Source organism: Tripterygium wilfordii, chromosome 6 (genome assembly GCF_013401445.1).
Source record: "Tripterygium wilfordii isolate XIE 37 chromosome 6, ASM1340144v1, whole genome shotgun sequence".
In the NCBI taxonomy this organism is placed as follows: domain Eukaryota; kingdom Viridiplantae; phylum Streptophyta; class Magnoliopsida; order Celastrales; family Celastraceae; genus Tripterygium; species Tripterygium wilfordii.
Window position 1 is genome coordinate 468,110 of NC_052237.1, and position 12,604 is coordinate 480,713.

The following is a 12,604-nucleotide window of genomic DNA, read 5'->3' on the forward strand; positions in this document are numbered from 1 at the left end:
TGCAGGTGAGAAAGAGAGAAGAAATTAAAGCTGGTACTGTTCTTCATGGTAAAAAAAGCCAAGGCTACGACTATGCCCATTCTCCAAAGCATACTACACAATGATGAATGATGGCAAATGCTTAAATTAGCGGTGAGAATTCAAGTCTCCCTTACTACAATCACACTTTTGTTTTTCTCGTATTGAGTGTAGATGAGAAAGGAACTTTTCCCTTCAAATGGTGTAAATGTAAATGATGACTTGTCAATGTCATCAAACCCCAAGATGGGAAGAAAATGATGGAAAATCTGGTGGGAATGTCAGAAAATACTAGAAAGTTTAAAGACTTGGCAAGAAAATATTAAATGCTATGTTCATATAATACATACAAGAGAAGCCAAAGCCAGCTTCTCTATAGTAAGTAGTCCATAAGACTAAGATAAACCACAAGTGGAGATTTAAGTACTGCAAAATTAAATCCTGTACAACAAAATTAAAATATAAAAGGGGGAAAAAAAGCATAATAGAGTGACAAAATTTCCCGGCAGCAAATTTTTTTCCTTTGTACATGGAGAGAAAATGACCTAGAGATTCGGCTGCCGGTAACGTCTCAAGCAAGTTCTCCAATTTTGAATCCGTAATTACTAGTAATTAGCAGCTTAAAGCCTCGTACTTAACCGGTAACGGCCGGTTAAACCCAACCTGTGACAGTAAGTTCCCAACGGCAGCAATGTCTCGGCAGAAAACTCCTTGGAATGGATTTTGATTAGCAGAAGACGCTGTCGTTTTACTCTCGACCCGAATCTCAACGGTTTGGGTCAATTCGGGTTCTGGCATAGAAACCTGGGTCTGTTGAGCTTGAACTGCTGCCTGTAAAGCAGCCGCAGACTTCCGCTGTCTCTCCGCCGCCTCATCCTCCATAATCGTTGTCATGACACTCGAGTAACCCCTCTGCAACAACCTATAAAGCAACAATGCTGACATCTTTGCTCGGTCCTTGATCGAATCAAGATCACGATCATCAGCAAACACGACCCTTTCCATGAACCCGGTCGCTTTGTCTGGTTTGTGCCGCAACGTTAACAGCAAATGCGCTCTCTCTAATTCTGACCTCGAACAGCCTCTCCTCAGTCCAATCAAAGCATAGTGATCAACATTTGCAGTCTCACCCGATGCGACTCTCTGTTTCAATTGCTGAATCCTTGTTGTCAGAGCACAGAGTCTACCAGGAATTTCACGGCACCTCACGTGGTGGCGCTTCCAAGCTGGACCTGGAAGTTTCCGATCTCGCGATATCGAATTGTACAGCAATTTCAAATGCTCGAGATCGTGCAAACAATCTGGCAAGCACCGGATCGATTCGAAAAGCGAAGCTCTGGTATCAAGAGCCTGAATGCAAGTGGGATCGAGTGCGAGAGTCTTGTTACAGTCCGCGATAGCCTCGGCGATTCTTCCGGATGCTTTGTAGGCGAAGGCGCGGTGCATATAACATTCGGCAAGGAAGCCCTGGGGGGCTGGACGGCGGCCTTCAACTATCTTCGAGAAGTGGCGAATTGCTTCCGAGTAGAGACCGGCGTCGAGGGCCGCGATGGCAGCGGCACGACGACGGAGGAGGAGCTTGATGTGAGAGAGGAGCTGAGATACGTTTTCCGAATCAGCGAGCGCGCGGGGCGGGGACAGAGCGGTAGTGGTCGCAGAGACTTCGCCGGAGATAGATAAGTCCGATAACGAGAAGCTGTCGTCGGACCAGCAGAAGCTCTCCCGACGGAATGCGGCAGAGGCCAAGCGTTTCCCGGTCTGGAGGAGAACCATAGCGTCTTCCATTAGGCCCAAGTGGCAACAAGCTTGGCCCAAAACCAAATACCTGTGCGAAAAACAGAGTTAGCTTGGGGGCGTTTTAGCAAAGATAGTTAATTAATTAATTAAAGTGGTCAATGCAGTGAAAATCTAAAAAGCACATTAATCATTTAAGAAAATGTAAGAAAACAATCTTGTTTTTTCTCTTCTTAATCTAATCCGTGAAGACCATTTTGCAGGATCAACAAAATGCACTATCGGGTCATATCATTTTCTGGGACAAAAAACGAAGGAAAATTAACACAAAGTCAGGAGAAAATGGAGGGGTTTCCTCTAACAATATTGTGCTTTTTATTTTATTTTTTTTATATCCGACTCGTGCACCATAATCTTATAAGTTCCCTACATAAGATTAGGGTAAACCAAGAGCATTTTATCAAACCCAAAATATTTACGAGAGGTATCGAAAATTTACATGAAAGACCAGGAATCCAATAGTATTTCGAAAAGAACCTTTTCTTGAAGGGCTAATTCTACAGGCAAATTAGGGTCAAAAGTTGGACATTCAATGATGGGTTGATGTGCATTTACTGGAACCAATGAAAACATGTCTTCTGATTTACGCAATAACTAATGTCATTAAACCTCTCAACTACCAAAACCTCAAAACAAACACAAAATCAATAGAACTTAGATAACAACGAAATTACCTCCATTGCCCTTCTTTGTTGCAATTTTTACAGAGACCAGTCATCACTTTCTTCTTCAACTCCGAAACAGAGAAGCACTTGAAGATCGGATCCCGACTCGTTGAGTCGGACGACGAGTTATCAGAAGGCAAGAGCTTGACTCGTTCCTTCGATAGCGGCTGCGACGAGCTATCCGACGAAACCGAGCCGGAATCATCGTTAGCCATCTTGAGACTGGGAATGTAGTCTTGAAGCATATCGGCTACATCTCTAAATCGCCTCAGCGAGAGCAGAGATCTCGCTTTGAGTTCCAGAGCGGCTTCGAGACGAGGCGATAGTGCCAGTGCCGCGTCAAGGAGACTCAGAGCCGATGCGATCTCGCTCTGCTCTTGCGTCGCAATAAGGTTCCTAGCATCTTTGATATATTTATCTACAATCTGCGAAGAGCAACGAAGCAAGCGGTTATTGTCATCGTCACCAAAATCGCACAAAATCCATTCGATAAAATGACCAAATGAAGAAACGGACAATGAATCGCAATGAAAATATATACCTTTCTGTTGCTAAGCCACCAGTGCTTCTTTTCAGTACCAGTCAAACAAGGAGAACCAGCAGCCATGGTTGTTCTTTCTCTTCTTCTATAACATCAAACCGTGATAACCACCTCTGCTTCTCTCTCTCTCTCTCTCTCTCTCGTTCTCTGTCCCTTACCCTCTCTCGATATTTCTCCTATAATATGCTCAATTTCCTGCTTATATAGCAAGAGAGGGAAAATGGAAGCAATGTGGAGAGAGCGAGAGAGATGCAATGATAATTTATTTAAAATCTCAATCGATTTGAGGAGTAAATAAGGAAGCTTACGTAGATAACAAAGCCTTTTAATAAGAAGAAGAAAAAAAATCAGGCCAATAAAATAAATTTGCCAGCTTTGACCTTAGAGAAAGCCTTCATAGCTGGCACCACGCCATAGATTCGCTCTCTATAATGTAGGCTTGTGACCCTGATCTTGCTATTACCGCCTGTAGCCGGTGGTCGCATGATTGTTACCAGATATAAACGGTGAACCCGAACCATCACGGGTCCTCGGGGTTCAACTACCGGACGGGAAAAGATAAGAGAATGGCCAGCAATTTGCGCCAAAAGTAAGTTAAAAGATGTTGTAAGAAATATCTTCAGTTATTTATTTCTGACGGCAAGTAATGGACAATTTTGCCTTTCACATCATGAGAAGTTTAGTGTAGTTCACTTGACTCATTAATGTCATCACAGGTTAAATAGGTGTGTAAATAGTATATTACGGTTGTCTTTAAAAAAAATATATTTGACATAAATTTAACTGAATTGATGGACGATTATTGACGGTTATTTTTGTTATGGATCGATTTTTTTGAAAAAATATATATTTTTTAAAATAACCAATCAATCGATTCGGTTATTGATCACATCGGTGTTTTCTTACGACCCTAATTGTGATCATGATTCATTTTTAATTGAAAACGACACCATACAAATTTGTTATTTGCACATTCAATATAAGTTTAAACTTAAATCTTCAGATCCGTGCTCACAAAAATTCCCTCTAACGACATAGTAAATTGGCTAAAGCCTAACACCTAACCACAAATAACCATAATTCACAAATACACTTCAAAATAATATAAAATTGTGTTTGTTTGATTATGCTAAAATTATGGCTTTTTTTTTCCAGGTCTCTTCTATTGACATCACTATTTATTGTATTGGTTATGGGGATTGAGTGACCGAAAAGAAAGAAAAAGTGGCTTTTACCTCATAAAGAAACACAAGTTGATAAGCGAGAATTATTAGAGAATAACATCAAATCAACTAAGAATGATTTACAAAATCCAAAACCTTTATATCAATTGCATCCCAATCAAAACTATGTGATATGTGATTTAAAAGGGTAAATTAGTAATATTAATCAATAGCATATATTTAGAGAGAGAGTGAGAGAGAGAAAGTGACCCTTCTCTCTCGTAAGCCACAAGAATCATGCTTTTGCTTTTTTTGTGGTAAGATTATATTTTGAATTTTTATATTTTCAAAACCCACATTTTTATTAATGAATAGCACATGTATATGGATGGATGGATGGATAAGCCAGATGGGCTTTGGCTTAAAGCGATCTCTCTCTCTCCCTCTCTAAGTTGGCTTTCCTTTTAAGGCCCACCAATCATCCCTTATAAAGGACAGTTCCTACAATCTCGTGCCTTTGCCACGTCAACAACTACAACAAAACCTGTATCCACGTGGCATTTCCTGACGCTGGGCCCCTCTTTTTGGGGCCAGATCAGCCATTGTTGAGCCTTGAGAGCACTTGCCTTGGTTATTGTACTTGTGGTGCTGTCCATAACATTGAACATTTGGATCATACCATTATTCAATCAATTATATAAAGGGTTTTTTCTTTCGAAATGTTAATATTTCCGTATTTTTCTCCTATTTATATGAGATCGTAGGTCTCACATAATTCATATGAAATCATGTTCGTTCGTCTTAACATTTGAAATAGTTGAGAAAAAGAACATTATGATAAAAAGATTATTGTTTTTTTTTTCCTTTCAATTTATTATCAAGTTTGATATTAATTTCTTAAAATATTTCTCGACTAAGAAACAAATTATGTTTTAGAATACTAATTACACATTCATGTTTAAGCATTCACTCAACTAGAAGCTAGCATTCTCCACCATATTTTGCAAAATTACATCTCGGCAAGGGAGACTACAAGGACTAAAATCGAACCATTCACTCTAATTCATTGCAAAACAAATCTCTTCTTGTCCAATAAAAACCAACTAAAACATATTAAAATTTGACTTTGAAGTTATCATAGTACAACAGCACATGAAACCTTAATCATTAACAATATTCCTTGGCAGTATTATTAAGTCCCACCAAGCTTGTGTGTTTCCGTTGTTTTGCTCCAATGGGTTTGGGACCATTAGGACCCATTAACAAGGTTGGGTTGGTTTCTTTCCTTAAAACAGGTCTAGCTTGTTAAGCCTGCAAGCTCTTGTACAGCTAAGGATGTCCAGGTTGTAACAATTGAGTTGAGGGTCCCTTTTATTTCTTGACGAAGACAGGCCTTTTTTATAGGTGGAAATCATCAATTGATGAAACCAATATTGAATGGAATGCTGGATCCCACTCTGCGTTTAATTAGATTGGTATTTGTGAACTACCCTCTTTTTATCTAACTGAAATATTAATCAAAGCCGAAAAATAATAACGTAAACTACTTAAAAAGGGTAATTAATCTAGCAGTGGTTGCAAGATTAAGGAAGGAAATCAATGACACTAATCCAAATATATCGAGATTAGATTGATTCAATTCGTTAATCGAGCTCCAAACTTAATTTATGACCACTTTAATTTGATCTCTTAGTGTTTATGGATGCGATTTCTTGCATCCAATGAATTGTCCGCTCTAGGGGTACCTCTAGCTTAAATGATAATTTGAATACTCGGCTTCTCAAACTAAATAGGTTATATGTTCGATTAAGGTAAACGAGATGATTTCATGAAATAAATCCACGGGAGAGGGTATGAATGCCAATGCAAGTACCTTAGAGTGGATAATCCCTTGGATGCACAAAAGTACTGCATCCACAATACTTTAAATTTTCGAAAATGTGCTCTTCTTTGGTGTGGAGTAAGTACTCATCTTAGCAGGATAGGCTGTTCTGGAGTCTAGAGTACTTGTTTTTTTAGCATGAAAATGGTCCACAAAAATGAATGGAAGAGTGTGAGGGTTGTGCCCCACAAATTGAATTACAATGGAAATTTAGACCAGCATATCATGCTCTTCATATAGGGGCTCTGTTTAGAACACATGCTTTGTCCCTCCTCCTTCTCACATTTAGATAGATAGGTAACTAAGCTTCATTACTAGAGTCCTTGTGAAGGGACAATATAGTCTGCTTTCAAAGGCACACTACCAAGATGACTATAATTGAGTCTTGTTATTTTCTACGTTCTTTTGGGTCTACCTTCTATCCTTTTCTGCTTGCTGTCTTTCCCTATTATTGACAATTATTCATTTTGATGCAGCAGCCAAAACAACATACAACCACAAATTTTTATATATATACACACACACACACATATATTTATTTCTTTATTCCGTATAAAATATATAAATGGTCTACGTAACCCTCCGCACTAGTAACACTTTTGTCTGCTTTGGGCTAGCTCATATTGACTGACACGGTTTTGTCTTCCCAAATTTAGCACCAATCCATATTAGTTTGAGCCCAAGAAAAACGCTTGTTAATACTTTGAAAGTTTGACTTATTATATTGTGTGCTTCACATATTTTCTTAAGTGATGTGGGGTAAGAGGTTTTACCTCATTGTCAATCGATAGTTCACCCGACATCACTAAATTTGATACTGCATATGCTTTCGACCCCGTCCACTCGAGACGGATGCTATAATATATATGTTAGAAAATGTAGATAAAAGTTGACATGAAAATAGGGAAATAAATGCTATGTATCTATCGATACTAATGTCATGTGAGATAATAATTAATTTACATTTGCACATACCCCCAACGCAAGCACACAACTTTCTTTTGTGAATTATGAAATTTACCAAATAAATTGGAATTGTTCAGATCTTTTGATAAACTGCTAATCAGTATGGAATTTGTTGGAGCAAAATTAAGTTAAATTATTGGTAGGTGTACCTCCTCATGATTTGGAAAAGACAAGAAAGCTTAATTGATTTTTAAAAAGATTGGTTTCACCTAAGTACTACGTACATCTATAATTTTCTTTAAGTAGTACATTAATAATTAGCAGGCCTAAATTATTCTCAAAACCTTCGAATCCTATGCTTTTATTCCTTAAAATAATACAACGAAACTATATATAAATATGGGTATCTACTTAATTACAATAATCGAAAGTTTGACTTGGGTCATCTTTTTTCTAATTTAGGTAGCAGAGATACAAGGCACTAAAGGCTACCTATACCGATAATTTAGAATTATTCTCATATTATTTTGATAATCTAAAAATAGTACTTATATATAGTCATAGATTTAATCTAATCTAAATCATTTGACGATAGCTTAGTTGGTAATCTTTTCGGATTTAGAGCGTATAGTGCCCGATGTTAGAAGTTCGAACTAACCGGCCATGATATTTCATCGTGGGATTCTTTGTGCTTGTCCCATTTCCGGGTCCCTATCCATATGGGTTTCAGCTTAGGTTCATGCCCACTCAGCTGTCTGAATGATTGGATTACGTGATTTCTCGATTAAAAGAAATCTAAAATTTGAAAATAATAAAATTTAAAATGAGGTCGCATGATAAAGAAAGGATTAGTGAAGAATAAAAATAAAATAAGAAAATCATAAGGTCCCTCCACCAACTTGCCACTTGCCCTAAACTAACAACAGAAGATCCCTATTAAAAGGGATTTAGAGAATCATGGGATCTCTGTTGAGCTAATCTAAGCAACACATACTGCATTAAAGAAAATAAAATATTATATAATCAAATAATTAATTTTTAAAAAAATTAGGGTTGATGGCATAAGCTCCCATTCTCTATACATGTAACATGTTTGTATGAGAGGGGGCAAAATGGGATGTGAGGCTAAGAAAGATTCTCTCTATTAATAAAAGACAAACATAAACAGATAAGGTTGGTTGTTAATGTGGTTGGCTGTGCACAATTTACATAACCACTTTTGGTATTTTTGACGGCAGAATAATTATTTAATTTTTTTTTGTCTTTATTGTATATAAGTGGATTTACCAATCAACATTGTTGCTTCAACTGTGAATGACCTTTTGTTTTTATAAAATTTAAAAAAAATATTCTCTGCAAAAAGCTCAGAGAGGGCGATGAGGGACGCACGTGCCTTGGATGAGATTTCACGTGATCATGTGCTACTACGTGCAGCTTTATGTACATGATGGTGGTGTCCTAGTAGTGCTTACAATTTATAACCTCCAAAATGGCAAACAAAGCCAGCTTATTCGTGGTGGTCCCTGAAATTCTTTGCTTAAAGCTTAACGAATCAATTAATTATAATAAATAATATTAATCAATATTTACATGTGATAATTTGAAGAAATGAAAAGGGACGAGAAGGAGATGAGAAAGGTTTTAGCCCAATTCACTTGAGGTGTTATATATCCGCACTATGAGTTTAAGGTCTACGTGGCTTTATCCGTCAAAAGATGTCTCCAAACACTGTTTGGAGTTGGATCCACATTTATAAACAATATCGCCGGGTCACATCAAACCGATGAGAGATTTTTTACGAGTCTTAACAACAACACTATATATGTTATATTGGTTTAAGATCTTTGTGTTAATTACTTCTTATTGAATTAAAATCTGGGCTTGTGCAATTGATTTGAATGATTTTCAAATTGGACTTGCAATAAAAAATTACCAATTTGAAATAGAAACGTCGACAATTAACTACACACTTCTAGTTGGGATTGTCTGATTTTAACATGCAAGTTTCTCTCCCTCCAGGCTGAGACATTTGACTGCAAGGGAAAAAATACTATAAAAAAGATTGAACATCAAAACAATGTAGTACAGTAATGAAGTAGAAAGAATATGTGCTAGGGGAGCTTAATGTTCTGACAAAACGTTAACTTCAAGCTTCAAAAATAATTAAGAAATTTTAACATGTTTGTGCGTGTGGATACTACTTTTTAATCGGCCTCTTCTCTCTTTACTTTTTGGCAGAATATGCTTAATTGAAAAATGTTATATTACTAATGCTTATAAATAGAATACAAAAAAAAAAAAAATAGTTTTAAGGCTGAATAAATAAAAGTAATTAATTTATTGGATAAAAAAAAAAGATTAAAAGAGTGAAAAGATTTTTCTGCAATAATTGGCAACGTATTTGCATGTGAAAAAGAGTTCATGAACTGTGAAGCTTTGCTCAATGTCATGGGCTTTCTGCAAGCTCTGAGATTCTTTTCGAGCCCACCACCCTCCTCATTCAGCTTTTTCCGATCAACCTTTCTCATTATTTAACTTACTAATCTTGAAAAAATAAAATAAATAAAATACATATGCATGTATAAAAGATTAAAAAAAAAAATATGTCCCTTTCACATTTAGAAAGAAATTCTTAGTACTTTGAATAGAAGCAAAGGATATAATACTACTTCGTTTGCTTGTGATTCCTCCATTCTGAGCATAGAATTAATTACACATGAATTTCCACTGAAATTACAATTGTTTTGTTTCATATATCATCAATAATTTCTTATAATAGAATTTTTTTTAAAAAAAAAAGAAAAAAAGAAAAAGATGCGAGATGCCTATGACAGTATAGCTATATATATTGAAAAAAGTGTCATGTCCCTTAAGACATATCATAGTCCATGAAAACCAAAAGTGAGTAGTACTAACGTCATGCACCAGAGTGAGGGAAAACGAGAGGCTGGCTGTAGTTGATGATGAAGAATTGTCAGATACAATATTATACATACATACATTGGCCTGGTTGTTGTTTATTGGAGTATTGGATTCTCTGATATTCCTGTCTCAGTTGACGGGTCATGCTCATGAACACAAAAATGTTGAAAATCAGTGCCTTCACAGTTCACACACACATTATTGGTCCTCCTCCCCTCTTTGGGCTTTGCACATGCCAAAGTCAGGCGATTATTAATTTGTGCGTCACATGGAACATGATCTTGTGCAGAACTTATTAGCCTTCCTTGCTTGCTTGCTTGTCTCTACGTGAGAGAGTTTGTGTTTGGGGGGAATGTGGAATTTTTACTTTATTTTGTATAGTTGTATGTATAGATTTGAATTCTCCCGCTTAGTCTCCAATCAGGAATTTGCATAATAATGTACATACAGTACAGCTCATGACATGAGATCCCACAAGCACCTAAAATCTACAGCTCATATGATGTAAAGTGAGGGGTTTTTAAACTCTATTTTGATTAACTGGTTTGGTACTAATTAATGACTGAAGAATGAAGGGTAATCGTGTGTTATGCTGTCATGATGTTCGAACAAGAATTTTAGTGCGATTTCTGTGGTCTATGTGTATGGCCAAACCTCCACATGCTTCTGTAGTCAATGTTTTAAAATTCCAAAAAACTAATGCTGAAAGTCAAAGCGTCCAATAAGAATTTCCATACATGTGTGAGGACATCTTGACCATATCTGTTCCACACAGTACTGAACCACTTGTTGCACAAAGTCATCGGATCCAGATATATTTAAAAATAAAACTAAAATTCTTCATTTTGACGTCATTATGATAGGCAATTGATAGAAGTAGAACCGCACTTCTGGCTTTCTGGGCTGGGCCTTGAGACATTGGGCCATCGAATGTTGTAGGACTGTCTCGGGGCTTCTTATCTTGATGGACCAGGCCTTGCTACCATATGCAGTTTTGGGTCTGCCAAGCTTTTAGCGATTGATTTATGCACCCAAACTAAAATTTGTTAGGTCCACGCATACAGAAGTTTCCCACCTGACCATGCTCTTCCATGCTGGACTATCCTTTTCCTTTGGGTTGGTTAATTTGTGCCAGATTCATCATTTTTCCAGGCCTATGTGATTTTTTTGAGATGAGGCCAGGCCACGCTGTTGGTTCTGACGTTGGGCTATATGCTTAGCAGGTTTGGGCTCGCACAGTTGGGTTCTCTTGGGCCTCATATATATTGGGCCAGATCGGTTCTCTCTGACTGCTGCTTATGAGTTATGATGGCTAGTTTGGGCAGGCCCAGGGCTTCCATTTTCTGTTGAATGACTATATATATATACACGCCAATATAGATTATGGGATGTAATTTGGCGAAATAACGACGTAAAGGTGAATAGTAGTAATCTAACACTGAAAGGACCAATCAAATAAAAATCATATGTTAAAAGATTAAAATTAAAGCATTCAGATAAACATTATAAAGATTCAAGACCAGTAGAATTAAACAGAGTCTAAAACAACCAGTGAGGGACTTTCTTCTCAACCCGTTTTTCCTTAATCGGATCCAAACTAGGCTTCCAACCTTTCCCCGAAATCTGCCTGCTCAAATACTCCGGCCTCTCCTCCATACTTTCTGGCAACAGCTCAGATAATGACACCCACCTATCAATCTCCCCCGATTTCTTCTTCTTCTCCTCTTCACTCCCCTTCCTTTGAACCACAAAATTCCTTCCCTCTCCAACGCTTGCAGAACATATTCTAGCAAACAGTGGAAGGAACCTCGATGTCGATAACAGAGACCTTGTCCTCGCAACATTCAGTAGGATTCTGTGTGCTTGTTCTGCTGGTAATGGCACTGGCTTCCCTCGCTTCACCGGTAGCATTAAATAGACTTTCTTGAAATCGAGCATTTTGTCTGCTGGGAGTGGAATTGGCCTTTTTTGAGTGCGATCAAACTCGACCACTACTTGTTGTGGATGCTCCATCATGAGCTCGGCAACCGTCAATGGCTTGTCGAACTCTTGAATGGATCCGTCCGATAGAATGACTTTTCCGGTGGAGAAGGTTTGAAGACGGTACGTGATGTAGTTGCCCATACCAATCAAACTTATGGACAATTTTCTGGTTCTTTGAACTCAATTTGGTCGATTATGACGATGTTGTAGCGATTTTATGGAGATGGGTTCTTATGAATACGAATTACGAAGTGTTTGTTAAACAGCTCCATAACTGTCATGGTGGGAATTGGTCAGATTGGGTCGTTGGCTTAGTGCCCTTCAAAGTGTTTGGGATATTGTCTCCTAGAACTACTTTATTCACAAAAGTAGGTTTGATCCAATGGTGTGGCTTTTTGGGAGGTAGCTTGGCCATCGATGAAGGGCTGTGATGAATCTATTGTTTCTACCTAATCTGAAATTAAGTCAAGAGAACGGTTCAACTGTAACTAGTTTAACTACTCAATGAATCAAATAGTATTATTATTATATTGTTTGTATATTCAGACTTTGAATACTTCTACAAGTGTTTTCTAAGGCTATGGTCTCAAGGAACTGACTTGTCATATGGGCTAAGAAAAGCATGTGGTTTAGTTCAATTTCATTTCCATATTTTAGTTTGGATTTGATATGAGTAAATAAATATTCCACTGAATTGGGTTTTGATATCTTATTTGATTATGCTTGCCAC

At 37.5% G+C, this 12,604-nt stretch overlaps 2 protein-coding genes across 2 annotated transcripts; both read right to left on the reverse strand.

The window, feature by feature from the left end:
• Window positions 1–326: 326 nt before the first annotated feature.
• LOC120000430 lies at window positions 327–3,290 on the reverse strand. Its single transcript, XM_038848516.1, has 3 exons — window positions 3,019–3,290; window positions 2,487–2,902; window positions 327–1,843 (listed from the first exon to the last, which is right to left on the reverse strand). Exons 1-3 carry the CDS (start codon window positions 3,082–3,084, stop codon window positions 631–633), a joined length of 1,695 nt encoding a protein of 564 aa, XP_038704444.1. The 5' UTR covers window positions 3,085–3,290; the 3' UTR covers window positions 327–630.
• An 8,052-nt stretch (window positions 3,291–11,342) lies between these two features.
• On the reverse strand, window positions 11,343–12,346 carry LOC120001042. The gene has a single exon (XM_038849255.1). The coding sequence runs from the start codon at window positions 12,013–12,015 to the stop codon at window positions 11,431–11,433; it is 585 nt and encodes a 194-aa protein (XP_038705183.1). The 5' UTR covers window positions 12,016–12,346; the 3' UTR covers window positions 11,343–11,430.
• Window positions 12,347–12,604: the final 258 nt, after the last annotated feature.

Excerpts from the sequence above, each read along its gene's own strand:
- LOC120000430 (XM_038848516.1), bottom strand. The coding sequence starts at position 3,084 with ATGGCTGCTGGTTCTCCTTGTTTGACTGGTACTGAAAAGAAGCACTGG. Across the intron at positions 2,903-3,018 it reads GGTGGCTTAGCAACAGAAAG|ATTGTAGATAAATATATCAA; the intron begins GTATATATTTTC and ends TGCTCTTCGCAG. Across the intron at positions 1,844-2,486 it reads AACAAAGAAGGGCAATGGAG|GTATTTGGTTTTGGGCCAAG; the intron begins GTAATTTCGTTG and ends TTTTTCGCACAG.
- LOC120001042 (XM_038849255.1), bottom strand. The coding sequence starts at position 12,015 with ATGGGCAACTACATCACGTACCGTCTTCAAACCTTCTCCACCGGAAAA.